At 42.5% G+C, this 23,928-nt stretch overlaps 1 protein-coding gene across 2 annotated transcripts in view; it reads right to left on the minus strand.

Moving 5' to 3' along the window:
• STK32C (serine/threonine kinase 32C) overlaps positions 1–8,622 on the minus strand; it is a 191,633-nt gene extending 183,011 nt beyond the window's left edge. The window contains exon 1 of one of the 2 annotated variants that reach the window (XM_077350171.1): positions 8,179–8,622. Coding sequence is in view for 1 of the 2 variants with exons in the window: in XM_077350169.1 (XP_077206284.1) it covers positions 8,179–8,269 (91 nt within the window). In the remaining variant the exon portion in view is untranslated. The remainder of the gene's footprint in view (positions 1–8,178) is intronic. The other variant, XM_077350169.1, reaches the window with a different exon arrangement.
• Positions 8,623–23,928: the final 15,306 nt, after the last annotated feature.

Consider the following 23,928-nt stretch of genomic DNA (forward strand, 5'->3'; position numbering starts at 1 on the left):
AATTCAAAATGTGTAAGCTATAATCAAAGACTGTGCTAAGAACTGGATTAGTCAGGGAGCAGGTGTCTCATCGCTTCTTTATCATCAGTTTTGATGAAGTTCAACTTCATTTAGGCGTCACACATACAAAATAAAACCAAGAGCTCTCCCAGGCAGCTCTAATTTAGGGGGAAATCAGGAAAGCTGCTTCAGCACTTCCAACCCCCGCAATCCAGATGTGTTTGGTCCTTCATCCAGTGCTGGCCCACAACCCATACAAACAGCTGCATCTGGGATAACAGCAGAGAAATGTTTGGTTTTTGGGGTCTGTTTCCTGCTTGGATTCTGCACTCAGTAGAATCCAACTATTGCCATTGCCTAACATGGAACACAAGTTGCAGGCTCAGCCTTAATTACTGTCTGTGAGAGACCAATCAATTGCTCCCAATAATCATTGAAGTAAAATCTCTTTACTGTAAGTATAATGAAGCAAGATTTTCTAGGTCTTTGCTAAGACTCACACCCCTGGGAACTGTTGATCCTTATCAACCCTTGTCCTCTGTGGCTCCCCCCAGACACCACCTTGGTCATGAAACTTTCCAGATGCCTTCATCCCTGGTGCACCAGAAGCAAAGGCTGGTTCTGGATGGTGCTTCATCTTCTCAAGCTTGGGAGAACATAGTGTGTTCCCATAATATCAAACAGTTCAAGGGCGAGAATCCCAGAGGCACTAAGCTAGATACTTTCACACCTTCTACAGTGAATAACAAGAGCTCAAAAGGCACTATAGGGAGATGCAATATGGCAAGCAGATGCAAAAGGTGTCCAGCAAAAGCCAGGGATAACATGGAAATAGCAAAAGCTTGTGATATTTTCAAGATGTGCAATGGGAGACTTGCACAGATTATGCTGCTTCTGTACAGGTGAGCTGGTACTACAACTTTACAGCATAATTCAAGACTGTAGATCATTGGCTACACACCCAATGCCTTGCTGACACAAGAATAAGGAGCACAGCCTGGAATTACTGCAGTCCTTTCACCACGATCAAGAACAGAGGGTGGGGAGTGGGTAGACTATCTCCCAGCAGTTCGCAACAATATGCGGAGTCCCACATAGAGCGATTCTCTCCCCAATATTGTTCAATATCTACATGTGTCCCCTCACATAGTTGATCCACAGCTTTGGGCAGGGGTGTCATCAATATGCTGGGAGAATGGGTGTCATACAGGCTGACTTGAACACTTGGGAAGAAGAACAGGACATACAGATGCACGCGTGATTGAGTGGCAACTGACTAATGGAAATCCCAGCAAGGGGCTTTCAAAACAAGCGACAAGCCAGGGTGGATTGCTGTTGCCTTCCTTGGCATTGCTTTCTTTTGTGATTCCAATTAGGCTTTGAGATCTAACAAGCTCAAGCTATACCATGCCACTTTTTCTCCCAGAGTGGTGTATACATGTAATTATCATAAGTTAGAAAGACAATGTATGTTGGCAGATGAGAAGGCTATGCAAATCAAGCTGATAAGGAATTTCACTTTAGAGAGGAATTTTACTGAAGGGAACAGAAAGATACACCATACCACCAGCCACATGGTATGCGGGTGTGTTTTTGCGATGTGAATCAAAATAAACCCTGGGAAACAAATTTAATCTTTACCACTTTGGAGGAGTTTATGTTGTAGGCTGAGGCTGTACAATGGAAATCAGATGACTACTGACTACAGAGTCTAAACATATTTTTACTTCAATATCTTTATTCCAGAGACCTGACAGGAACAAGAAGCTAGCTAGCTTGAGGAGCAGTAGGGTTCACTAAGAGCCTCTTGTGGCGCAGAGTGGTAAGGCAGCTGTCTGAAAGCTTTGCCCATGAGGCTGGGAGTTCAATCCCAGCAGCCGGCTCAAGGTTGACTCAGCCTTCCATCCTTCCGAGATCGGTAAAATGAGTACCCAGCTTGCTGGGGGGTAAACGGTAATGACTGGGGAAGGCACTGGCAAACCACCCCGTATTGAGTCTGCCATGAAAACGCTAGAGGGCGTCACCCCAAGGGTCAGACATGATTCGGTGCTTGCACAGGGGATACCTTTACCTTAGGGTTCACTAGCATGCCCAAGGAGCATGTGAATGTATGTGAGGGTTCTGGGGTCTCCTAGTCATTAAGGAAACTAGCCTTTGTGACCACATCTTCCACTTACTTCGTGAGTGGCCCTGAGAAGCACAGGCAGACTGAGGAACTCTTGCAGTGATGACAAGAAAACTATGCTATTCCTACCCAAGTACCATCATGGCTGCAACTTGTTATCCTCCCATCAATTCCACGTGCTCAGCTATCCAGGAGGCAGAGTGATCACAAGAAATTACAAATGCTAGTCATTACTCCTATTACTAGCTTTAGGGTTGACCAGCTTGCGAGGGGTGGGAGTGAACTTGCCCAGAGCAGAGGGGAAAGAGCTAGAAACAAATACAACATGCCCATGGTGCCTAGAAGTGATGTTAGCACCTCAGGAGAAACACTCTGGTGTTTAGCTTCTTACCACAAAGTTTTCCAAAAAAAACAGAGGTTCTTACATATACACACACACCGAGCTCACCAACGTGCCTACTTCACTTCCAAGCAACATTGGCACACCAAGTGTATGTCTGGCTTCTTGCCTGTTTGGAGGAGTAATTCTCCCCCTTGCTGTCCAGCTGGCCAGGGACCGATAGGAGTGCCTGAAACTGGGGGAACCCTGCCCGCACCAGGTGATCTGGCATCCTTGACGGGCTCTCTCCTCTTTTTCAGGTACACCAATCCGAAGCCTTTTCCTCCGCTTCCAGTCACCTTCCCTAATGAGTTGTTATGTATACCAAACCATCTTTCCACTTATTTTTCAGCCTCTGCCCTTTTCATTCTGGTTAGCATTAGCTCCAATCCAACTAATTTTTTCCTCTGCTATTTTCTTTTACCAAATATAACATTATGCGGTCATAATGGGAGCACATCTTTCATAATATTATCTCTCTCCCACAAAATGTAAAGTATTAATTGGCGTTTTATTTAAGGAAGTTCCCAAAATGTCTTAAGGGGTCTCCATAGCAACCATGCTGTGCCAGTAAACAGGAGCAAGCCAGAACAATGGTGTAATTGCTTTTGGATATACTAATAAGCGATTACGCCTCTTTAACAGCAGATAATACTGAAAATATACTTCAATGAAATATTAATGCAATTAGCACAACACTGCTTGGTGGTCCCTTCCCTTTTTTTTTACACATCATAATACACTTCTTGGCAGCACTTCCTCATTAGCAAAGGTAGCGTAGACTTTGCTCATTTTAAATTAACGTTCTTTTTTGAAAAACATATGTGGTAAAACTGATGCTTGAATACATTGCTTTAATACTGTACAACTTTGGTTACTCCTCTACATTCAAAACAGTTTGGATTGCAAAAAGAGGAATTTAAGTTCTGTATTGGTTAGAATGATGTACATGGTCTACTTCTGACAGCAGTCTATAGGGAAGTATTACATTTAAAAACCTTCCTTTTAGTACTCACAGTGACATCCCACAAATGCCTGTGTTAATCATTTTGGGGGGTTAATTATTCTGAATGTGCTGTTAAAAACCTGTTAACCGGTCCCCAGCAGCTATTTCTTAATGAAAGCTCTTCATGAACTATGACATAGCAAAAACCCGTGCTTTATTTACACAGGCAATGTAGCTATTAACAAAGGTGGACATGTAAGTCTGCCTCTTGATGAAGGTTCAGGGCAGGTGATATTTCTTTTTCCTATTCATTCTTAGCTATAAATTCCATCACTATGGTTTTCATTTCATAGATGGAATCTGTGGTCAGAAACAGGTAACTTTTCTGGACTGAAAGGGGATTGGAACCCTATTAACTCTGTTCTGATACAGATATATAGCCCCACACATTCATTGAATGTGCACAGAGAGAGAATGCACACAATGCATGCTGGCCTTGGCCCTCACACCATCTTCTAGCTGTCTGCAGTAGCGACTGTCCAGAGCACACTTTCTTAACCAGGGTTTCATGAAACCCTGAGGTTACTTGATGGCTCTGGAAAGGTTTCCTGAATGAGTGGGAGTTAATTAATTTTTAATATATATTTTTAATTTATTAAACTTTTATTGGGTGATATATGGACATGTCAACCCCCACTCCAAATGGCCAATGATGGGCCTGGAGGGGATTGTGCCACTTCTGGTATTTCTTGAAGCCTGAAAAATGTTTCAGGGGTTTCTCAATGGGAAAGAAGTTGAGAAAGGTTGGTGCAGAGGGAGTGACCATGCAAACAATCCCTCCCCCTCATCAGCAATGTTTAGAAAGTCATTGATTCTCAAGAAGAATTGTTTCCTTCTAAATAGAGGGTGCAACTGACATGTATCCTAGACAAGATAGTAGGAAAAGGCCAGTCTGTTTTTTTAAAAGAAGAAAAGCTTAACAGGCATCAATGGATAATAGTTTTATTGTTCACAGGTGGTGATTTGGTTGGATAAACAAGCTCCTCACTCAGTCTTTTCCTCCCCACAGCTGCTTTTAAAGGAAGGAGGAAGATATCCTGCCATATCATCAAATAAGTCACACCTCTTCTATGTATGATGAAGTCAATCTTTTAGCAACAAAAAAACAGCAAACATATGGTGATATTAAAAATATAAATTCCATGGTTAATTTGAGGCAGTCAACAAGATGAATTCTCCTGCTTTTATCCAGGTGGATTACCGCGGCTTCGTAAGTTCTAGACCAGTACTAAATCAAATGGTACTCCTCCTAATAGTTCCAAGTTATTCATTCATAAATAATACTTAAATCTTGTGTGGCCACTTAATCAGTTGGTTGACCCTGCTTAGCTGTCAAGATCCGTCAACATCAAGTCAATCAGGGCTATTCAAGCTGCTGACAGATGGGCAGAAATCCACAGATTATAAATGATCAATAAAAGCAAAGAATCATTTATGGCCCTCTGTATGCAATTCACACCATGTGAGACCCATTCTTCCAGGTAAGACTGCAGGGGGAATGGCTGCTAGATTTTACTCTTAATTGTATGTCATTTCTTGCATTAACAAATATACAGGGCGCAATCCTGAAGATCGTTAAGATTCAATTCCAGCAATGTGCGGGGCCACAGGGTGCTAAAAATACTCATGAGCTTTGGTGTGATGTGTATGACAGAGGAATCCAGATGCATCCTCTTGCCACGAAATACTGTCAGCCAGCCAGCTATGCCTACTTCAAGTCAAGTCAGGACAAATACATCTAAATGCAGACCTTGTATGGACAAAGTTCATGAACTATGGAGCCTCCTTTCTGCAGTGGCTAGACAAGCTCCCTCTCTATCAGGGTCCCAAAAAGACCTTTATTTTTCAACAAACATTTAGCAGCTATAGGCTTCTTTGCAATCTATTTTTGTGCAACATGAAGACTGGCATACTAAACAAGAGTGACATGCTCCTAAACCCAAGAGAGAAACTCTGCTTGGGATGGCACTTTAAGTTTTGTATTTTATTCATTTTTACTGTGCTCTTAAATTTAATTGACACCCCAACTGCAGGTGGAGCTAGTTAGGAAAAGACTACATAAACATTTTAATCAAATTTATGAAACACATGCAAAACTGAAGCTCTCATTTATCTGAAAGTGGAAAAGAAAAATTTCTGCATATATGGAAGAGAACAATATTGTGTGAGTTCCCAACTCCTGTATTTGTACTACTCACATGAGCAGAGCTGTGTAGGGATTTTACCTCTGCTAGCCAGTCCCAATTCATCAACAGAACTCTCTCAGAAAAGTTTGTAGAAGACAAGACAAGGAATATTTCTTGAAAGGGATACCACACGAGAAGCAGAGAATTCTGGTGAAACTAGATGTCCAGACATAGCCTTGAAGATAGTTACTCAGTGGGACATGTTCAGATGTTAGTTCACCCCACACAGCAGGATTCTATCTGAATCTTTGATCCAATTCCATCCCATTGGGTCAGAAAGAGTCCATGCTCAAATAAATACATATTCTCAAAACACAGATTACTTGCCACAGTACACAACTGTACTCCTATCAGAAAGAGGAGACAATCCCTTCCCCAATTCTACTATGTAGTTATATGTATAATGACAATTCCAACAGAAGTTAGAAATCATAGATGAAGACCCAGGGAATGAGAGCCGATTCTAAAAGAATGGCATGCAGTTGGAATGAACTAATAAAATGTTATGCACATTCACCTAGCTATTCTAGGCTACTTGCACCAAAGTGACTTGTCGAAACAGACTAGCACATCATGACTTTGAGAACATCACCCCCATGTGTCAAGTTAGCCATTCTCACTATGGGTATTTTATATTCACACAGTAAGTGTACACATGATTGAGAATGGCACTGGAGAAAACCACAAAAGAAATGAGGACAGGTTACACTCAGTTCTGTATTTGCAGAAATATTACCTTTACAGTGATTATCTCAAAATGTATTTGAAGGCAAGTACTGTCTAAAATTGTGCTGTCCAACAAAGATGAATACAGTGTATCCTTTTGTTCCCCGACCCATTTTATGATTCACACCACATACAACAGTCATCTTGATCCAGTTCTTTGCTCAGATTTACCAGTGGATGGTTCTGTAAAGATAGTTCTCTTTACGAATGTGGAAATTGTTTTTTAATATATGCATGATCCAAACTAAAGAAACTACATTGAAAATGTTATTTGGGCAAATAGTTCCATTGGCTTTCAAAGAGAGCAAAACAAAAGCCTACTAAGAATACTATTCAGGTCTGTTCAGTGGGGCTTACTCCCAGGAAAGTGCGCTCAGAACGGCATCAACAGGGACTGATAACCAGTGATTTAATGCTTGCAGAAAATAGTGCTTTCTGCAAAACTGCATTTGCCTTGAATATTCCCATTTGTACTGAAAACCTACACGGAGTCAGCTGCTGTAGAGTAGCAGTGATTTGTAGCAGCTTGTCTTATCATCACTTCGTACCACTATAAAGGGAAAGACACTACAGTGCAATTCTAAATAGCTATTTAGAGTGCCACTCTTCTAAATCTAGAGTGTAACTCTGCTTAGGAAGGCACAGTAAACACAGTAACATTTATGCAGAACAATTATGAGGAGGGGGGTACCCATGTACCCTCTGATTTTAAACATCAATCTTGCATGGGATACACGTGCAGGAAGCACTTATATCAGTTGCAATATGCACAGGTCGCTCTTCGGCAGTTCTACTCAGGAGTAAGCCTGGCAGAGGTCAATACAACTCCCTCTTGGAGAGGCGAACATTACTGTGCAATCCCATGCAAAGTTAGTCCCCGGTAAACCCACTGGTTTCAGCTCTGCCTTGGATTCCGCGGTTTGTCTCCTCTCCCAATTTTTCAGCCCGTGCGCAGGCGAGGAGGAAAACTCATGACAGAGCGTAACCTATCTCCTGAACCCGTGAACCAGACTCGGGTTGGCGCTGAAGCCGGGTTGACCCATTCATCTCAGGAGACGGAGGAAAAGAGGCATCTGGTCCAGCGACTAATCCCCATTATCAAATCTTCACAGCTCCGTAGCAAAACCCATCCTATAATCCACCGCCATTTACATGCGCCGACGCCTAATCCCATTAGCCTCCCCCCCCCCCCATGGCTTTATCCACTTGCAGCGGAATTAAAAGAAACTTTAACACTCTTGGAGGAGATGATCCAAGATCTCCTGTTCCAGCGGGAAGGATCAGCGCCCTCGCCTTGACCGAACTACCTCGCCAGGAAAACCGAATCGTTTCGGGAGGGAGGGATGGGCTGGTGCGTAAGAAAGCCGATCGGGGGAGAGGCGCCCGCTCCACGCGCCTTGGACACAACCCGGGCAGGGATCGCGAAAGCCTGGCCGAACTTCCACCCCAACTTTCTCGCGCGCGCCGCCCTTCGCGTTCGCCTCGTTCCTTCACAGCCGAGCGCCTCCAGCGCTTCCCGGGAGGCAGCCCCGAGGCGGTTCGCAGTGGCCCGCTGTCCCCCTTCCCACCACTTTCTGAAGGGCTCCTGCCCGGGGAGAGGAGCGGGCGGCTTGCTCCTTCCCTGCCTGCCTGCCTGCCTGCCTGCCTGCCTGCCTGCCTGCCTGCGACCGCGCCGTGGCCGGTCTCGCGAGCGGCTCCCTTGGCCGGGACTTTTGGAAGTGGCGCCTGGCGGGCGGCGGGCCGGGGCCACACTCACCATCCTCCTTCTCGTCGAAGACGGGTCTTTTGGAAGACGAGGACGACATGCTGGCGCCCATCCTTTTCTTCCACTTGCTCCAGTGAAACATTGGTGACGGAGGCGAGATGGCATGCCCTGCAGACGCAAACAAGAGCCGGTCCCGGCGAGGGGCGCGGCGGACACAGCGGCGGGCGAGCCCCTTCAAGATGGATCTGGGCCGGCGGCGCGCGCCTCTCTCTCTCGCGCTCTCTCCGGCTCTGCCTGGGCGCGCGTGTGTGGAACGCGGCGGAGCGGCTCTTCTTCCCGGCCAGCCCCTCGCCTCCCGCTCGCTTTTGTCTGCGCGGCGCGCACACGCCTGACCGGAGAGGCAAGCGCTGCTCCCGCTGCTGCCGCTGCTGCCGAGCGGTGCCCTGGCTGAGGCTCAGGCGCCCTCCCCGCGGAAAGGGGGTCCCACCCCCTTGGCTCTCTCTCTCTCTTCCCCCCCCCCCGTCGCCAGGCACGCAAAGCGCCGCCGCCCAACCGCGCCAGCGGCAGGAGCGCTGGCTTCCAGCCCCCCGCCCCTGTGCGCTCTCCGCCCGGCGCCCTCCCTGCCTCCCTCCCTCCCTCCGGCCCCCCGAATCGGCCGCCGTGGTCAGCTGCAAACGGCCTGACTCTGGAGCCGAGGGTGCCCTCGGGTGAACGCGAGTGGCAGTGCCCCGGTGGCGGGCTAGGGGGCGCCCGAGGGGTGCCAACGCGGGGGTTACCTTTCACCTCCGGAGATCATCGAGATGCCGCTGGGGGGCGGTCGTGGGGGCGGAGCGGCCGGTTTGCTAGCGGAGGGGAAAGATGGGCGAGGGATGCTTGCCGGGCAGCCTGACCCCAGCTTCCCTTGGCTGGCTTCGAGAGGGCTACTCTAACGCCGCGGGAAATAGTCTCCTGCGTTCTTTAACGTCTCGCTGTGGCAAAAGCTGCCATGACCAGAGATGCATGAAGTGGAACCTTCGGTTGATAAAGATCTACCCAAAGTTACAAACAGGAGCAGGGCAGTTATTACAAAGAGAAGCTAGAAAGTCCTTTTTCCAGAACATGGACATGTGTGTTACATTGCAAAGGGAGAGGTGTGTCAATCAGTTAAATATTTATTGCAGTCCAATCACAATATGGGGGGGGGGGGGACCTTGTATATTCAAGGACAGTCTCAGTCAACATAAATATATACTAAAACATTGACTCACAATCATCAGTTTGGGTACTTAAAACAAAATAAATACAGAACCAAAACAAATTCATAAAAAATAAAATTCTGACTGCATCCCAGTGTAAGACGCCTCATACAATCTTCCCTGACATACAAATTTACACATTTTCCTTGAATCTGCACAGAATCTAGTTCCCTGGCCTGTTGATGGGTTTTATCAGTGGAGAGATTTATACTATATTAAAATCTGCTCCAAACCTCTTGAGACTGTATGCACTAAAAATAAAAATCATTCCTATACATATTAAATCAATTGTAGCTTAGCTCCAGGACTTATTTTCAGTGTGAAGGCACAAATTGCACATATTTATTTTGTGCAGGTGCAAAGTGCCACCCTATCACCAATGAGTAACCCATTACCAATACACTTAGCCTAGGATTCCCAGGCAGAATTTCATTTAAAAAATTCATTCTACACAACTATCCCTATCATTTTTCAGAATGACACCAAATTTTCTCAACCATTGGCTTCTGTATTTGTTCTGACAAATGCTTAAAAGAAAGTTCTGAAAAGATGTTAATCTGTCACCATGTATAAAAGCTAAGCATTGGGAAAGAATGACTCAGAGCACAACCATGAATTCCAAGCCATCCCAAACAGAGTTAGGCCCTTCTAAGTCCATTGCCTTAAATACATTTAGAAGAGTATAAGTCTTTTTAGGATTGCACTATTAATTTGCTGTCTACGCTGAACAACCCTTCTATTAGAATAGATAACCCAGCTTTTTACCAAGTTTACATTGTTTTTGATCAGCACAGCTAATTAAGTCACAGCAGTTTCCTTCCTCTTATTTAACTGTTTGTTTCAGTTACATGCTGTGCGTAGAAAAAGAAAAGATCGTAAAGAGCTAATTTAGAGAAACTGCGTTTTCAGTCTGCACAGTGTATCCAGGTATTGTACTGAATATATTTAGCTATTTTAAAATTTATGTAAATACCTGTTGAAAAATGAAAGGTGCACAATGGATACCTTATTTCACCACAATTAAATCCCACTTTTTATTGTACATACCGAGATGCATTGTCCTCCTTTCAAATGACTGAGATTATCAAGAGCTGCAGAGATGATCACCTGACAGACTGGAAAAATGAACATTGTATATTGTGTGGCTTCTACAAAGAGGTTGTTACACTCTACTCCTTGTGCATGTTTAGTTGGAAGTAAATACTACTTAGCCAGTGATGCTTATTGCCAAGAAACTGTAAGAAGATTTTTATTTTATTTTAAACATTGCCACCATTCCACCCTATTAAGGTCCCCAAGGCAGCAAATAACAAAGCATTAGCATTTCAGTACACAAATGAAAACCCACAAAGGACTTGTGAGAGGCATCTCACTTTCTTCTCTCCCACTGTTTCCTCTTTCCTGAAATCCCCCTTTACTGACAGAACCAAGCCTGGAATCTGGTAGTAGCCTAGCAACTGCCACTAAGAGAATCTGTTGCTTAAAGCTACAGGCTCTCCTTTAATCATTTTCAGATTTTTATAAGCTGTCCAGTGTATTTTTTTTTTAGCTTTCACATTTTTTTGTAAACCTTGAACCTTGCAAACCGTCTTTTCAGCTTTATAGAAATATCTGTCTTGCCAATTCACAGCTCTATTCACTGGAATTAAGCATCCAAAGACATCCTGACTTTGCTATTAGAAATGTTTACACAATTCAGTGAACTACATAAGCACACAAATATACATCCTGCAACCAAGGAGAAGGGCCACTAATTGTTAGTGGGGGGATGCCAAAAAAAACATAAAAACAAGCAAAAAAGTCTTTACCCACTGATCAAAGACAAAAATAGAGGGAGGGAGGCATATATTCATGGGAAGGGAGTTACAAAGTTTCAGATTACAGCCTTCAAAACAGTTACCAAATTAGGTCTGCTGCCAAGTTGCAAAAGTACATCAAAGCTGAATGGTTAAAGTGCTGTTACCACCACATGAGACATACAATACCACTATTAGGGCAGAGTTCAGAGGGGTAGCCATCATTATCTATTGTAACATATACAATAAGGAGCCCTGTGACACTTTAAGAGCTAACAGATTTATTACGGCATAGGTTTTTGTGGAATAAAGACCTCTGTCAGATGCATGAAATGTTACCCTCAATTGGCAAATATCGCTTTTATTTATTTATGAAACATATATCTCCACTTTCTGCATGTGGCCTCCAAAATGGCTTAGAAACACATATCAAGAACAATGCCAACAGACAAAAACAACTGACAAAGCGATTTTACAACCATAAATCCACAGCAATAACTACCAGCAGGAGGAAGTTAAATGCTGCTAAAAAGTTTGGGAGAATACAACCATCTCCCTCAACATCTAAAAGAAGTCAAAGGAGTAATACATTTGAAGAAAGTCTTCCATCATGGTGGCGGAAGTGCCATTCAGTCTCAACTGACTGACAGCAACCCCAAGGGGTTTTCAAGGCAAGAGATGATCAGAGGTGGCTTCCCAGTGCCTGGCTCTCCATAAGAACCCTGCTATTCCATGGAAGTCTCCTGTCTAAATACTAGCTGGGGCCAACCTGCTTAGCTTCTGAGATCTGACAAGATCAAGCTAACCTGGGCTATCCAGGTCAGGGATGCCATGACAGGGAAGACCCTATCATATACAAGCCATCCACCTAATTGCTGAAGATGGGGAAAATCTTGTGCAAGTTATCTGTTAAACCAAAAATATACTGACACAAGCCAAGCATATAAGCAGCTTGAGTTGGGATGGGAAATCAGGATACAGATGTCACACCTAGCCATCAAAATGTCAAAAATGACCTGTCAAATGTCAAGAGCGTAACCTCTGTTCTGAGACTTATTCATTCTTCTTTTGCACTCTACAGGGGTAGTCAACCTGTGGTCCTCCAGATGTTCGTGGACTACAATTCCCATGATCCCCTGCCAGAGTTTGCTGGCAGGGGCTCATGGGAATTGTAGCCCATGAACATCTGGAGGACCACAGGTTGACTACCCCTGCCATAGGTCCCATGTGCAAACAAAATCTCTGACCCTGGCCAGATCCTCCTTTGGCTGAAAGTTTCTGATTGCTCCAAGAGAAACTCCATGCTTCTGAGACACCCCATGATATATAGACACCCCATGATATATAAGCTTTGTCATTCTTTTGCCACAAATGCCCTACAGTAGGAAAAGGTAACCTATCTTCAGGCACCACTCCCTGAGACAATAAGTCTGCCAGTAACAGATCTTTTTGTGTATCTTTGGAAGTAGGTAGAACTGAGGTATTCTCCCCTCAGACTGTAACAAATAATCATGACTATTTTTATCAATATAATTCTCTAATAGTCCCTCTTGTATTATTTCCACTATTGGATTTTGGATCATTTTGTTGGATTATCCTGAAATTTAACATAATATGAATCATTGTTTAATTGTCTTAATGCTTCTCTGATGTAATCTTGCCAGCTTGGTGTGGTGGTTAGGAGCGCCAATTTCTAATCTGGTTTGATTCCCCACTCCTGTACATGCAGCCAGCTGGGTGACCTTGGGCTTGCCACAGCACTGTTTACAGTTGCCTTCCCTTTCCTCTCCCCACAACAGACACTCTGTGAGGGAGGTAAGGCTGAGAGAGCCCTGATATTGCTGCTCAGTCAGAACAGCTTTATCAGTGCTGTAGTGAGCCCAAGGTTACCCAGCTGGTTGCATGTGGGGGAGCGCGGATTCACACCCGGGTGGCCAGATTAGAAGTCTACACTCCTAACCACTACACCTAGCTGGTGTAGTCCCCTAGGTATTAGGAACAGCAAATGCCCCTTCATCTATCTCTGAAATACTACATCCATGGGTATATATAGGATTTTTCTTCTCCCCCAAAAATCTTTTGGTACATTTTGAAAAACTATAATCGCTTTTGGAAGGATTACCCTTTTTTGAGAATTAATTTTCCCCCAAAGGAGTGACTTCAGTGATGTTCAAGACTGAATCTAACTATTAAAACTCAGATTTTGGGACCATCATTGATCCTGGTTGTCATTTGGGATTATTATCCCTAAATATTTAACTTTAAACTTTTCCTGTTGGGACAATCTAAGGGTAAATCACAGGGCAATTCCGCACAAAGGGCAATGTTGCTAAGTCTGAGCGCTATTGAAAAGCGCTTCAGGAAAAGTGGCAGGTCGTGGTAACTCACACAGTCGTTTCTATCGAAAAAAAGGCTCTCCCACTAGTGCTGTTCTCCTAATGCACAACTTTCCAGTCTCGCCAAAATCGCAACAGAGGAGGCAATCTTTTTCCACGCTTCCTCCCGCCCCTGGCCGTCAATCAGCCAGAACAGCCAGTTAACTGTTGTGTTTGTGTTTACCTTTAGGAACTCTTTTTTAAAAACTCAAAAATAACGGTAACAATGCATATTCGCTACTTTTGTCTATCAGAGAGACCTTTTCCACTGGCGTAGGAGCTGGCACTTAATCGTTTGCACGCTCTTAAAGAAAAAAAATCCCTCCTCCTGCTCTTCCTGGCTGAAATTATGGGCAGTGTCGAAGGGGGGGGGGCTGTATTGTGTTTGGAAACTTTACAGACACTTGCTTGTGGAGTGATTTCAGCCAAAGACGCAACGATTTTTCATTGCTTTTGCTGGTTTAAGGGGGGGAAATGGCGATCGTGACACCGGAAGCGCAGGTGCGAGAGATTAGGGAGGGACATTCTTTCTACCACTGCATTGTGAACGCACATGTCTTTTCCAGATGTGTTGCAGGTTGTTCTCAAGAGTCTAGTGGTTTTTTTAAGCACTACAACAAAGCGATTTTTGCGAGAGTGTTGTAGGAGTGTTGCTGATTGGGTATGACGTCGTGAATAATGAGAAATATATAGCGTTACACAATGGCAACACTTCAGCTACATTAACGCTGTGCGGAATGGACCACAGATTTTTGCATTATGTAAAAGCTTTTCAGATTTACCCTTTATCCTTGTAACCAGCCACTAAGTTATATTCCCACAAGATATTCTGAAGTATTAGAGAATACATTATTATAGTTACACAGCCAGCATTAAAATTCATTTTGTGCTGAATTTATCCAACATTAACACCCTTTATTTCCAAGAATAAGAGCTATATGTTCTTTAAAAATTATAAGTAGCACAGCAGAAAAAGGACATTCCTGCCAGGTACCTTGAAATATTTCAAAGGTATTTGAGAGATGGCCATTAATACTAATTCATGGTGTAAATTATGTAGGAATGTTTCCCTTAAACCAAAATCCTTCAGTTAACAATGAAAAAACATTCAGTCTTGCAAAGGCTTTTGTCAGGGATCAGGCAAAGTTCAGTTAATAAAGTCCGTGATAAAGAGACATCCAGGATTCCAAGGCAGGTGAAATTCCAAAGAAGAGCTTTATTGAACAGACAGTACAAAATATTGATACATGCCAAGATCCATTGAGCAAAGGTCTTGGCAGAGACAAAGGCACAATAGACATTAGAATCAGAGTCCAGTAGTACCTTTAAGACCAACAAAGATTTATTCAAGGCGTGAGCTTTTGAGTGCAAGCACCCTTACTTATAGATACATAGAGGTAACCCAATAAGGGAGGGGGGAATAGGAGGTGCAAGGTTTCCCAGCCAAGCCAGATGGCTTTGCTTTGATCTAAACTGCTGCAGTTCTGTTTCGTCTCCGCGAGCACAGCAAGGTCCCCGGAATCACATAGATAACGGGGCCCACTGAAAACTTCAGTGGAATGCAGAGGAGGCCAGAAACTAAGACAGGATTTATAGTTTTATGATACTCGATCTGGAGGGCATCAGGGAAGGAGACACTTTAAGGGCAGGGGTGGGGTTCATGACAGCTTTTTCAACATCAAGAAAAATGTATACCAGCTCATATCTTTAGTCTTTTGGTATGTTCTCATAGAGGGAATAGTTTATGAGTATTTGCTGATCCTGGTTGGTTTGATATAAATCCAGTGTGATAATTGAAGTTTGAGGCTTCAATCCTAAGAACATTTTCTTGGGAGTAAGTCTTGGTGAAGAAAATAGGACTTACCTCCAAGCAAACCTATTTAGGATTGTTCTGCTATAGGCCAATATGAATATACCGTAGAAAGGTCTTTTACAGGTTTCAAAATTACTATTAATTTACTTTCTTGCCAAGTTTTAGATAAAGCAGACATTGAATGGATATGATTCATTGCAGGAAAAAAATTTACAGAATTCAAGGGTAGGTTGTCTGGAACAGAAGCTTTATTGTAAGTGATTTTATAATAGCTGTAAGTCTGAATTACAATTGTTACATCCTAGACTGTTTGACTTGCTCTGAAAGTTAAAGTATAGCTACTCAATTTAAATAAATAATAAAGTGTCCTTTTTTATACCTTAGCAGTTCTTGGCAGAAACCTGCACATTTTTGAATTTATAATTTTTAGAAGTACCTATTTTTGAGGAATAAAAAAGAGTCATTTAGGAAATGGAAAGAAGGCCTTATTACCAAGAATGAGTATAAACAAATAACAAATGATTGTAGGGAGAGCAATAGAAAAGCTAAAGCTCAATATGTGACACCTTTGCTATTGATTAATGACTAAATAAACACAGTAGTCATAAGATCTGCACAGCTGACTAAATAATTTTTGAAGTTATTCACTTTTGGATAGGTAATAGATGAAATTTAAAATGGGGAAGACAGGAAACAGATGATAGTTGCGGAAATCCAAAAAAAGCAGTCATTGCCATTTAATTATAGCATGGTCAACTTCTTAAAGAGTCAGGAGAAACAAAGATAGAACTAGGCAGTATGACTATATAGGACCCATTGTTTTCTACTTTTAAATTGTTTTTATGTTTATTTAATCATTCTTCATGTTAACATTTAATAAAATTATTGTTTATATTAAATCTGCCATTCTATGGCCCTTACTTGGTAGTGAGTTTCTTTGTATGCAATGAGGTTGAATTTCAAGCAAACATTCAAGGTTGGGCTATATGGAATTCTAAGCAGTGTTACATACTAAGGCCCATTCTGCACAGGTGGAAAAGGCCAAGAAATCATATGGAAGTGAGTCTAATCCCTGCTTCCACACGATGCAGCCGTTGGGCAGGCCCCCTCCCAGGCCTGCTGTGGATCATGCCCTCATTTGCCCCGGGCTAAGGGAACACATATCCTGGCAAATAGATGGGGAAGAAATTGAGATAGTGACAGATTTTATTTTCCTGGGCTCCAAGATCACTGCAGATGGGGACTGCAGCAAAGAAATTAAAAGACGCTTGCTCCTGGGGAGGAAAGCGATGGAAAATCTAGACAGCATCCTAAAAAGCACCCTGCCAACAAAAGTGCATTTAGTCAAAGCTATGGTATTCCCAGTTGCAATATATGGCTGTGATAGTTGGACCATAAGGAAGGCCAAGCGTCAAAGAATTGAGGCTTTTGAACTCTAGTGCTGGAGAAGACTCTTGCGAGTCCCTTGGACTGCAAGGCACACAAACCGGTCAGTCCTAGAGGAGATCAGCCCTGACTGCTCCTTAGAAGGCCAGATCCTGAAGATGAAACTCAAATACTTTGGCCACCTCATGAGAAGGAAGGACTCCCTGGAGAAGAGCCTAATGCTGGGAGCGATCGAGGGCAAAAGAAGAAAGGGACGACAGAGAATGAGGTGGCTGGATGGAGTCACTGAAGCAGTAGGTGTAAACTTAAATGGACTCCGGGGAATGGTAGAGGACAGGAAGGCTTGGAGGATCATTGTCCATGGGGTCACGATGGGTCGGACACGACTTCGCACCTAACAACAACAACAAGGGAACACAGGAGAATCTGTTTTCCCTAAACCTGCAGCGATGGCCAATGGTGCTTGTCCCATGGCAGCCCTGGGTGGACAGGGAAGTGCAGGGCCTTCCAGGCCCAGCTCCTCCCCATCCTACAATGGTCAAGAGGGGGGAAAATGCCCCAGTCAGCTTTGTGGTGCTTCATTGCACCATGGGGCAGACCGGGGCATTTTTTGTTATTTGTAAGAAGGTAGGATTGTGCTCCACGCAATCCCACCTTCCTGTAAAAATTTTAAAACCCTTGCCCTCCCCCCTGTGTGGCAGAACCTATCTGCCACCACTGTTTCCCAGGAGGACATATTTCAGTGAGGCACCAGGTATCCCATTGAAATGTGTCCCCCACAGAGACAAATTTCAGTGCCAGAGCAGATCCAGTGCTGAAATGTGTCCCCATGGGACACTGTGGAGCATAAAGCACTGCAACACTGCACTGTCAGTGGCCCGGCACAGCCACTGCCATGTGGAACCAGCCTAATAAACTCATTGACTCTATTTAGGATTGCACAGTGAATTTACTTGTAGCAGATATAAGTAGGTAATTGAAAGAGGGGGAAGTTTGTTATGTTATTCCCTTAAGGTATAATAGAACCAAAGAAGAAAAACTTCAATGTGATTTTTTTTTAAAGGACTACATAGATTCTTGAAGAAAATACAAAATGTAGGTGTGGGGGAGAGTGATGATAAAATGACTAGAGAAAGGTGGTGAAACAACTAAAAGATTAATAAGGGCAATCTTAGGAGAAAAAGTTACATTGCAATGTATATGTACACTAAATCAAAGGGTTTCTTTTAAACTTTAAGAGAGCAATTTGATACTTGGGTGGTAGGTGAATTTATATTAGTAAGGTATTTTAATGGTGTGATTTGCAGCAAATTGGACAAATTCAAACCGAATCCATACCACTCAATTCCTCGTTAGGAGACATTTGGAGGAAATTATATATAGTCAGAAATAGGCTAATCATTCTACTCAAATAGACACAAAATGTATTGTGATATTATGGGCACAAGCTCCAAACAAAGAGGAATTACTAAAAGAGAGAACTATTTGTAAACTATTTGGAAATTTTACCCCACCACCCATATCTACTCCATGATCTTTTCTCAGATGCTTCAGGAGGTTAATTCCTCATGCACACACACAAATGGATATCTGGAAATCCCCCAAATCAACATCTTGTTAGAGTTTGGCCTAGGCATTGCTACTTTGATCAGCCAAAATAGGATGAGGGCAGCTACTACTCAGGTCTATTCAATGGAGCATACTCCCAGGAAAGTGTCCTTTGGATTGCATAGTAAGTGGCGGCCCTAGCTTCAAATTGCTGCTTCCAGTTGTCTCATAAAGAAGCTGACCCTGTTTGCAAACATTTAAAGCCGTGGTGGTAATTTTGTGGTTACAGCTTGTTATGTAATTTTATAAGGTTCAGAACAGCTTCTACTTTAGTTAGAATTATTTGCTTGGGCTGCTGTGATCTTTTTGTCTTTTGCTTTGTTCTTATCCATTTCACAGCTAATGAAAACTGCCTTTGCAAAATAAATGCTCCTACTTTCAGCATTGCAAGGAAAGCAAATGTTGTAAAACATCTTTATTGTGAGGATAAAAACATCATGCAGGCAGCTCAGCTGTGATATTCTGGCTTTTAACTAACAGATATTTTCTCAATGCAACAACATAGGCAGTATAAAAGAACTGTGCTTCTGATCTTTCCAAAGAATATATTGTTTTATATAGGAGAAGATTACATATGTGTCCTGTTGTTTTTGAAAGATGCAAATACCATCTTGAACATCCTACCATGTGTTAGGACTCTTAAAATTACATGGTAAATTTGAACTAGTCTTCCCAGAATATTAGTCTTCTCCTGCCTATTAATACCTTTGCTGTACTTAAGAATTATTGATGAAACTTTAATCTAGATGTACGAGAAAAGGGCTTTGAGAAGTTCCATCAGGACTTCAACTTTCAGTGCTAGAATGGTCTTCTTTTCTCCCCCTCTCCCTCTCCCACATACGGTGTGCTGTGATAGTGACAGCAGTAGAGTTATAATAAGGACAAGACACCATTTACTAAGCACAGTTATAGATTCTGTGAAAAGCAAGTGGGAACATTTCTTAGAAAAATGTAAATGAGCATGCCTTTCTTTTAAGAAAAAAATGGAACAAATAAATTTTTGTATGTATAAGAAAATGTATAAGAAAAAAGAAAAAAAAACCCTAACAGGTCAATCATCTAGAAAATTTCTGTGACCATTCATCTTCTGTCCAAAACAAGATGCATGTTACTTCCTGATGATACACTTCCATGCATTCAAAGCCCATGGGTGTGATGTTCCAAAGGCATCTTCGTATCTTTTCATACCACGTTGAAGTGAAAAGTGGCCTTTGAGGAAGCATCTAATTCCTTGGGCCAACAGTACCATACTTCAAGTTTCCTTTCAATGGTGATTCTACAAATAGTGCCAATGCTATTTAAAAGGCAGTAATAGTAACAGCTTTGCTCTTTCTGTGTCTTGATATTTATACCTTAGCAGTTCTAATAAGATGTTAGCAAGGTCACGGCAGAAAATGAAAATCTGCCTAGAGCTATTGCATTTCATATCTTGGGTTATTAGAAAAGTACGAGATGCACATCTTGCTATGGGAATGGTGTGAACTCTTGGAAAGATTGGCAGGTTCATTTTGACCTGGTGGCACAGTGGTTCAGATACATAGCAAGAAAAGAGTTCTGCCAAGGCATAAAGCTGCTGTGGGAGAGGGGAAACTTCCCTATCCTCATCACGATGGTTTGGATTCTTACTGGTGCCCTCTGGCTCCTTTTTAAAGAGTCTGTTTGTGTAATATTAAGAGTTCCAGTCATAAAATACCAGAATCTTGTGTTTTGTTCCTAAATTTGACCTCCAAGCCTCACAATAAACACTTCCGAATGTCACTGGTGCTGATGGGTACCCTAATCATGATGCATCCCCAGAAACATCTACCTGTCTTTCCAGACAGTATGTAACAGAGGAGTCTAACTTTATTAAGCCTGTGAACACTTGTGGAATTCTGAAAATAGATAGTGGTCACCACAACAAAATGGTGCCCACAGGAGTTTGATGCAGTCACAAAATGCTGGAAGGTTCAACAACATATTAAGAGGTTCCAAGTTAAGCATCCTTCCATGATGGAGACAGCTGCTTCCAAATGGGTGTGCCCTATAGAAAAGTAAATGATGCCTTCAGACTCTTCTGAAGCACCTTCTGCTCCACTGAAGTGGAGGAAAACAATCTTTTGGGAAGAGATGCTAGGGGATATAAAGTGCTCAGAGGAATGGCATCAGCAGGCACCACAATACCCAGAATAGGGATGTGCATTCGGATATAGTTGAGCTGAATATAGACCCAAAAATTACATCCTCAATATATTATAGATATATTCAGAGCTTTGGGTGATATCCAGGATTTTGCAAGATACTGGTAAATGTCCTGAAGAATCCCAAAAATATTCCAAATTCAGTGGGAGTATCAGTGGGAGTATCAGGAAGTTTTAAGGCCTCCAGTACTGTTTTTTGAATATCTGTATCTTTTCAGGCTTAGTGTTGGCTTGCCAGGTTGACTTGTCTTAGATTATGCCCCTCTACATTGTTCTTGTTGACTTTGCAAGACTGTGTTCTTTGTTTAATTTGCTTTAGATCTGTTTTGCATGTTGGGATGGATTCTCAGGTCTGACGTTTCGATAGATTCCTGTGTTCTCAGTGGGCTTCGCTCTCTGATTTTACATTTGCTAGGTGTGAAGCAAGGGTCATATTCAGTTTGGTTTAGGCGATTCTCAGGTTGTACATTGCCATAGATTCTCAGGTTTGACATTACTGTGCATAATATCAGTTTTTATTAGAATTTAGATACCATTTACCTTCCCACATATTTGCTTAATTTCCCACACTCCCATCCTTACTCCTCAACATTTTGTCACTGGGGATATGTTGCTCCAAAGCTGGAGCAGTCCAGGGTTTGCCAAGATCTTCAGACATTCCATTCCCTTCCATGATAATGCTGGGATAATGAGGAGATACATGCTCCCCACCCCCACACTTGTTTATATAATTATGTTTGAGATTATCATGAGTATTTTCATCCATTTAACAACTTGCCAGCCACATATGCCTTTTGCTTTAAGCATCTTTCATTCACATGTCTATTCCCACTGTTTTCATGTTCTCTGCTTATGCAAAAATGATTCCAGATGTCTCGTTAGGAGATTTAGGACATATGCTACTTGTTTTTCATTATTAATTAATTAGTATTTACTTACTAGCTAGAAGACAAGGAACTGCTCTTAATTTTCTTCATTTAAGGATCTGTGTTGAGAAGATCATAAACAAAAACACCGTCCCCCATTTTTTTCTGAAACGAGTCCTGACTTATGTGAAAGTGAATATCAGAGCAGCTGAATTCCTTACACTAACCCTAGATTTAAGGGGAGAGAAGGCAACATCACTTCTGAATAACTGATCCCCACTACTGTCAATATGGATTTAAATGGACTACGGTAGAGGACAGGAAGGCCTGGAGGATGGGGTCCATGGGGTCGCGATGAGTCCGACATGACTTCACACCTAGCTAGAACAACAACTGTCAATATGTCAAAGCATATTTTAGCCTCTCAGGAAAAATATGGGGAATTTTTAAACTATGCATGAAACACCTGATTCCTAAAAGTTGGGTTTTAGGAAAATGCAAGTGGGAACCCAAAGACACTTGCAGGGAGCATCTCATTTCCCTGTTCCTCCACTATTCCCTCTTTCCCTTTCCTGAAAACCCCCATATCCTCTTCCCTTTACCTGCCTCATTCTCTCCTACTCAGGCAGTCACCAAGCTACCTTTTATCTACCTCCATCTTTAGCTACATTTATTATTTGTATTCTTCATTTATTCCCCATCTTTCTCAATGGCGGGGGATCAAAACCACTTACATTAGGCTCCTCTCCTCATTTTTATGCGCACAGCAACTCTGTAAGGTAGGTTAGGGTGAAAGTATGTGACTGATCTCAAAACAACCAATGAGTGACAGTAAAATGAGGATCCAAGTCTGGGTCTCCCAGACCCTACTCTGAAACTGTACCCGCTAGGGTGGCTGCTGTTGAAGAGTAGCAAGGAACCAACTTAGGGAAGTCATGCAAATCCAGTGATATCAAGTCACTCAGTAGTTGCTGTCAGATCTGGCTCCAATGAGTCCCCCTGTTCTACTCACAGAAATGAAGTCTTGGAAGGCTGTAGTGTGTCATCAAATGTGAGCCATGCCCTTCCATTCCCTACATCAGACAAACAGGTCAGCCCTGAAGCAAGAGAAAAAATGGATAAATTGGGCATTTAAAAATACAGCACTTCAAAAAGAAACAGTGGAATAACATTTTCATCTTTCTGGGTTTCTGATCTGAGAGGTGCGGTCCTCAAACAGAGAAGCTGCAAGGAGAAATTACAACTAGAGATTGCTGGACTTGATTTCATTCACAGACTCAGAATAATTAGCCTCCCAGGGCTGAATAGGGACATAGGACTCTAATCTCACCACAGGTGCTAATTTTCTGTTCCCCAAGCGTTTCCTCTCTGCTCAAATCAAGCTGAATACAATGTACATTGTACCTTTGTGTCCTGAATTCCTTCTTTGCAACACCCCATACGCCTTCTGACTGGGATAAAAAGGGCTCAGATAGCTCCATTGAAATTATTATCTAACAAAAAGAGCTCTGATACTTGAAAGCCCATAGCTCGAAAATCTTGTTGGTCTCAATGTGCTAGTGGACTCAAATCCAGTTGTTCATGTAAACAATGATGAATGGAAATTACTTTTCCTATAGATGTATGGTTAGGGAGATGGAAGGTTAACTCTGTAATTGTTACTTAAACCTCGCAGCTTGTTGGTTTTGAGGGGGAAAGGACAAAGGGATCCTAAACTTCTGATGGGCACGTCTGCTCCCATTTATTGTTTTGCTCTTGTTGTTATGGGCTCACGGATGTGTTAGACGCTAGAAAACAGATTTCAATTGTATGTCTACTTTGTTCACTGGTAACAATTACGATTATAATAAAATTTTATTTATAACTCACCCTTCCCTGGAGGCTCAGGATGAGTAACAACATATACTGCCCTGAGAAATAAATAAATAAATATTTTAAAATAAGAGTGTAAAATCATTATAACATTAAAACCCATAATAGATCCCTTAAACAAGTTCCAAACCACCTCCTTCTTATAGTGGGAGGGTTGATATGATTCTGGGATTCAAATTCTGGTGCAAATTTGGCTGGTGGCCAGGATTTCAGAGGAACTGTCCAAGGCCCTGATCTCACCAGGAAGAACCTTCCATCAGGCTGGGGCCAATTAAATATCTTTGGGGCTGGGGAACTTGAGTAGATTTTGCTGTCTAGATCTTGGTCTTTTGTGTCTTTCATCAGTTCTTTATCATAAGTTCTTTATGTCATGTTGGCCATTACTGTCCTTAACTCATGCACAGATGTTCAGCTAGAAGATACACAGAAGGAATAATCAAAGTAGCAATGAGGGGAGAAACCCTAAAAGACCCATCCTGGCACAACTTGTGATACATGCATTGGAGTAGCTGAGGGGAACCACATCAGAGTCTGGGTTTAATAGATTTGCATCAATTTAATATTGATGTCCTTCAAATTTTATGGGACAGCTTGTGATTAGGTGCTGTCTGGATTCAGCAGAACATTGTTGGTTTAATACAGATGCTGTCCCACCACAATGAAGCACTCA

The sequence above is a fragment of the Paroedura picta genome, chromosome 8 (genome assembly GCF_049243985.1).
Source record: "Paroedura picta isolate Pp20150507F chromosome 8, Ppicta_v3.0, whole genome shotgun sequence".
Lineage (NCBI taxonomy): Eukaryota > Metazoa > Chordata > Lepidosauria > Squamata > Gekkonidae > Paroedura > Paroedura picta.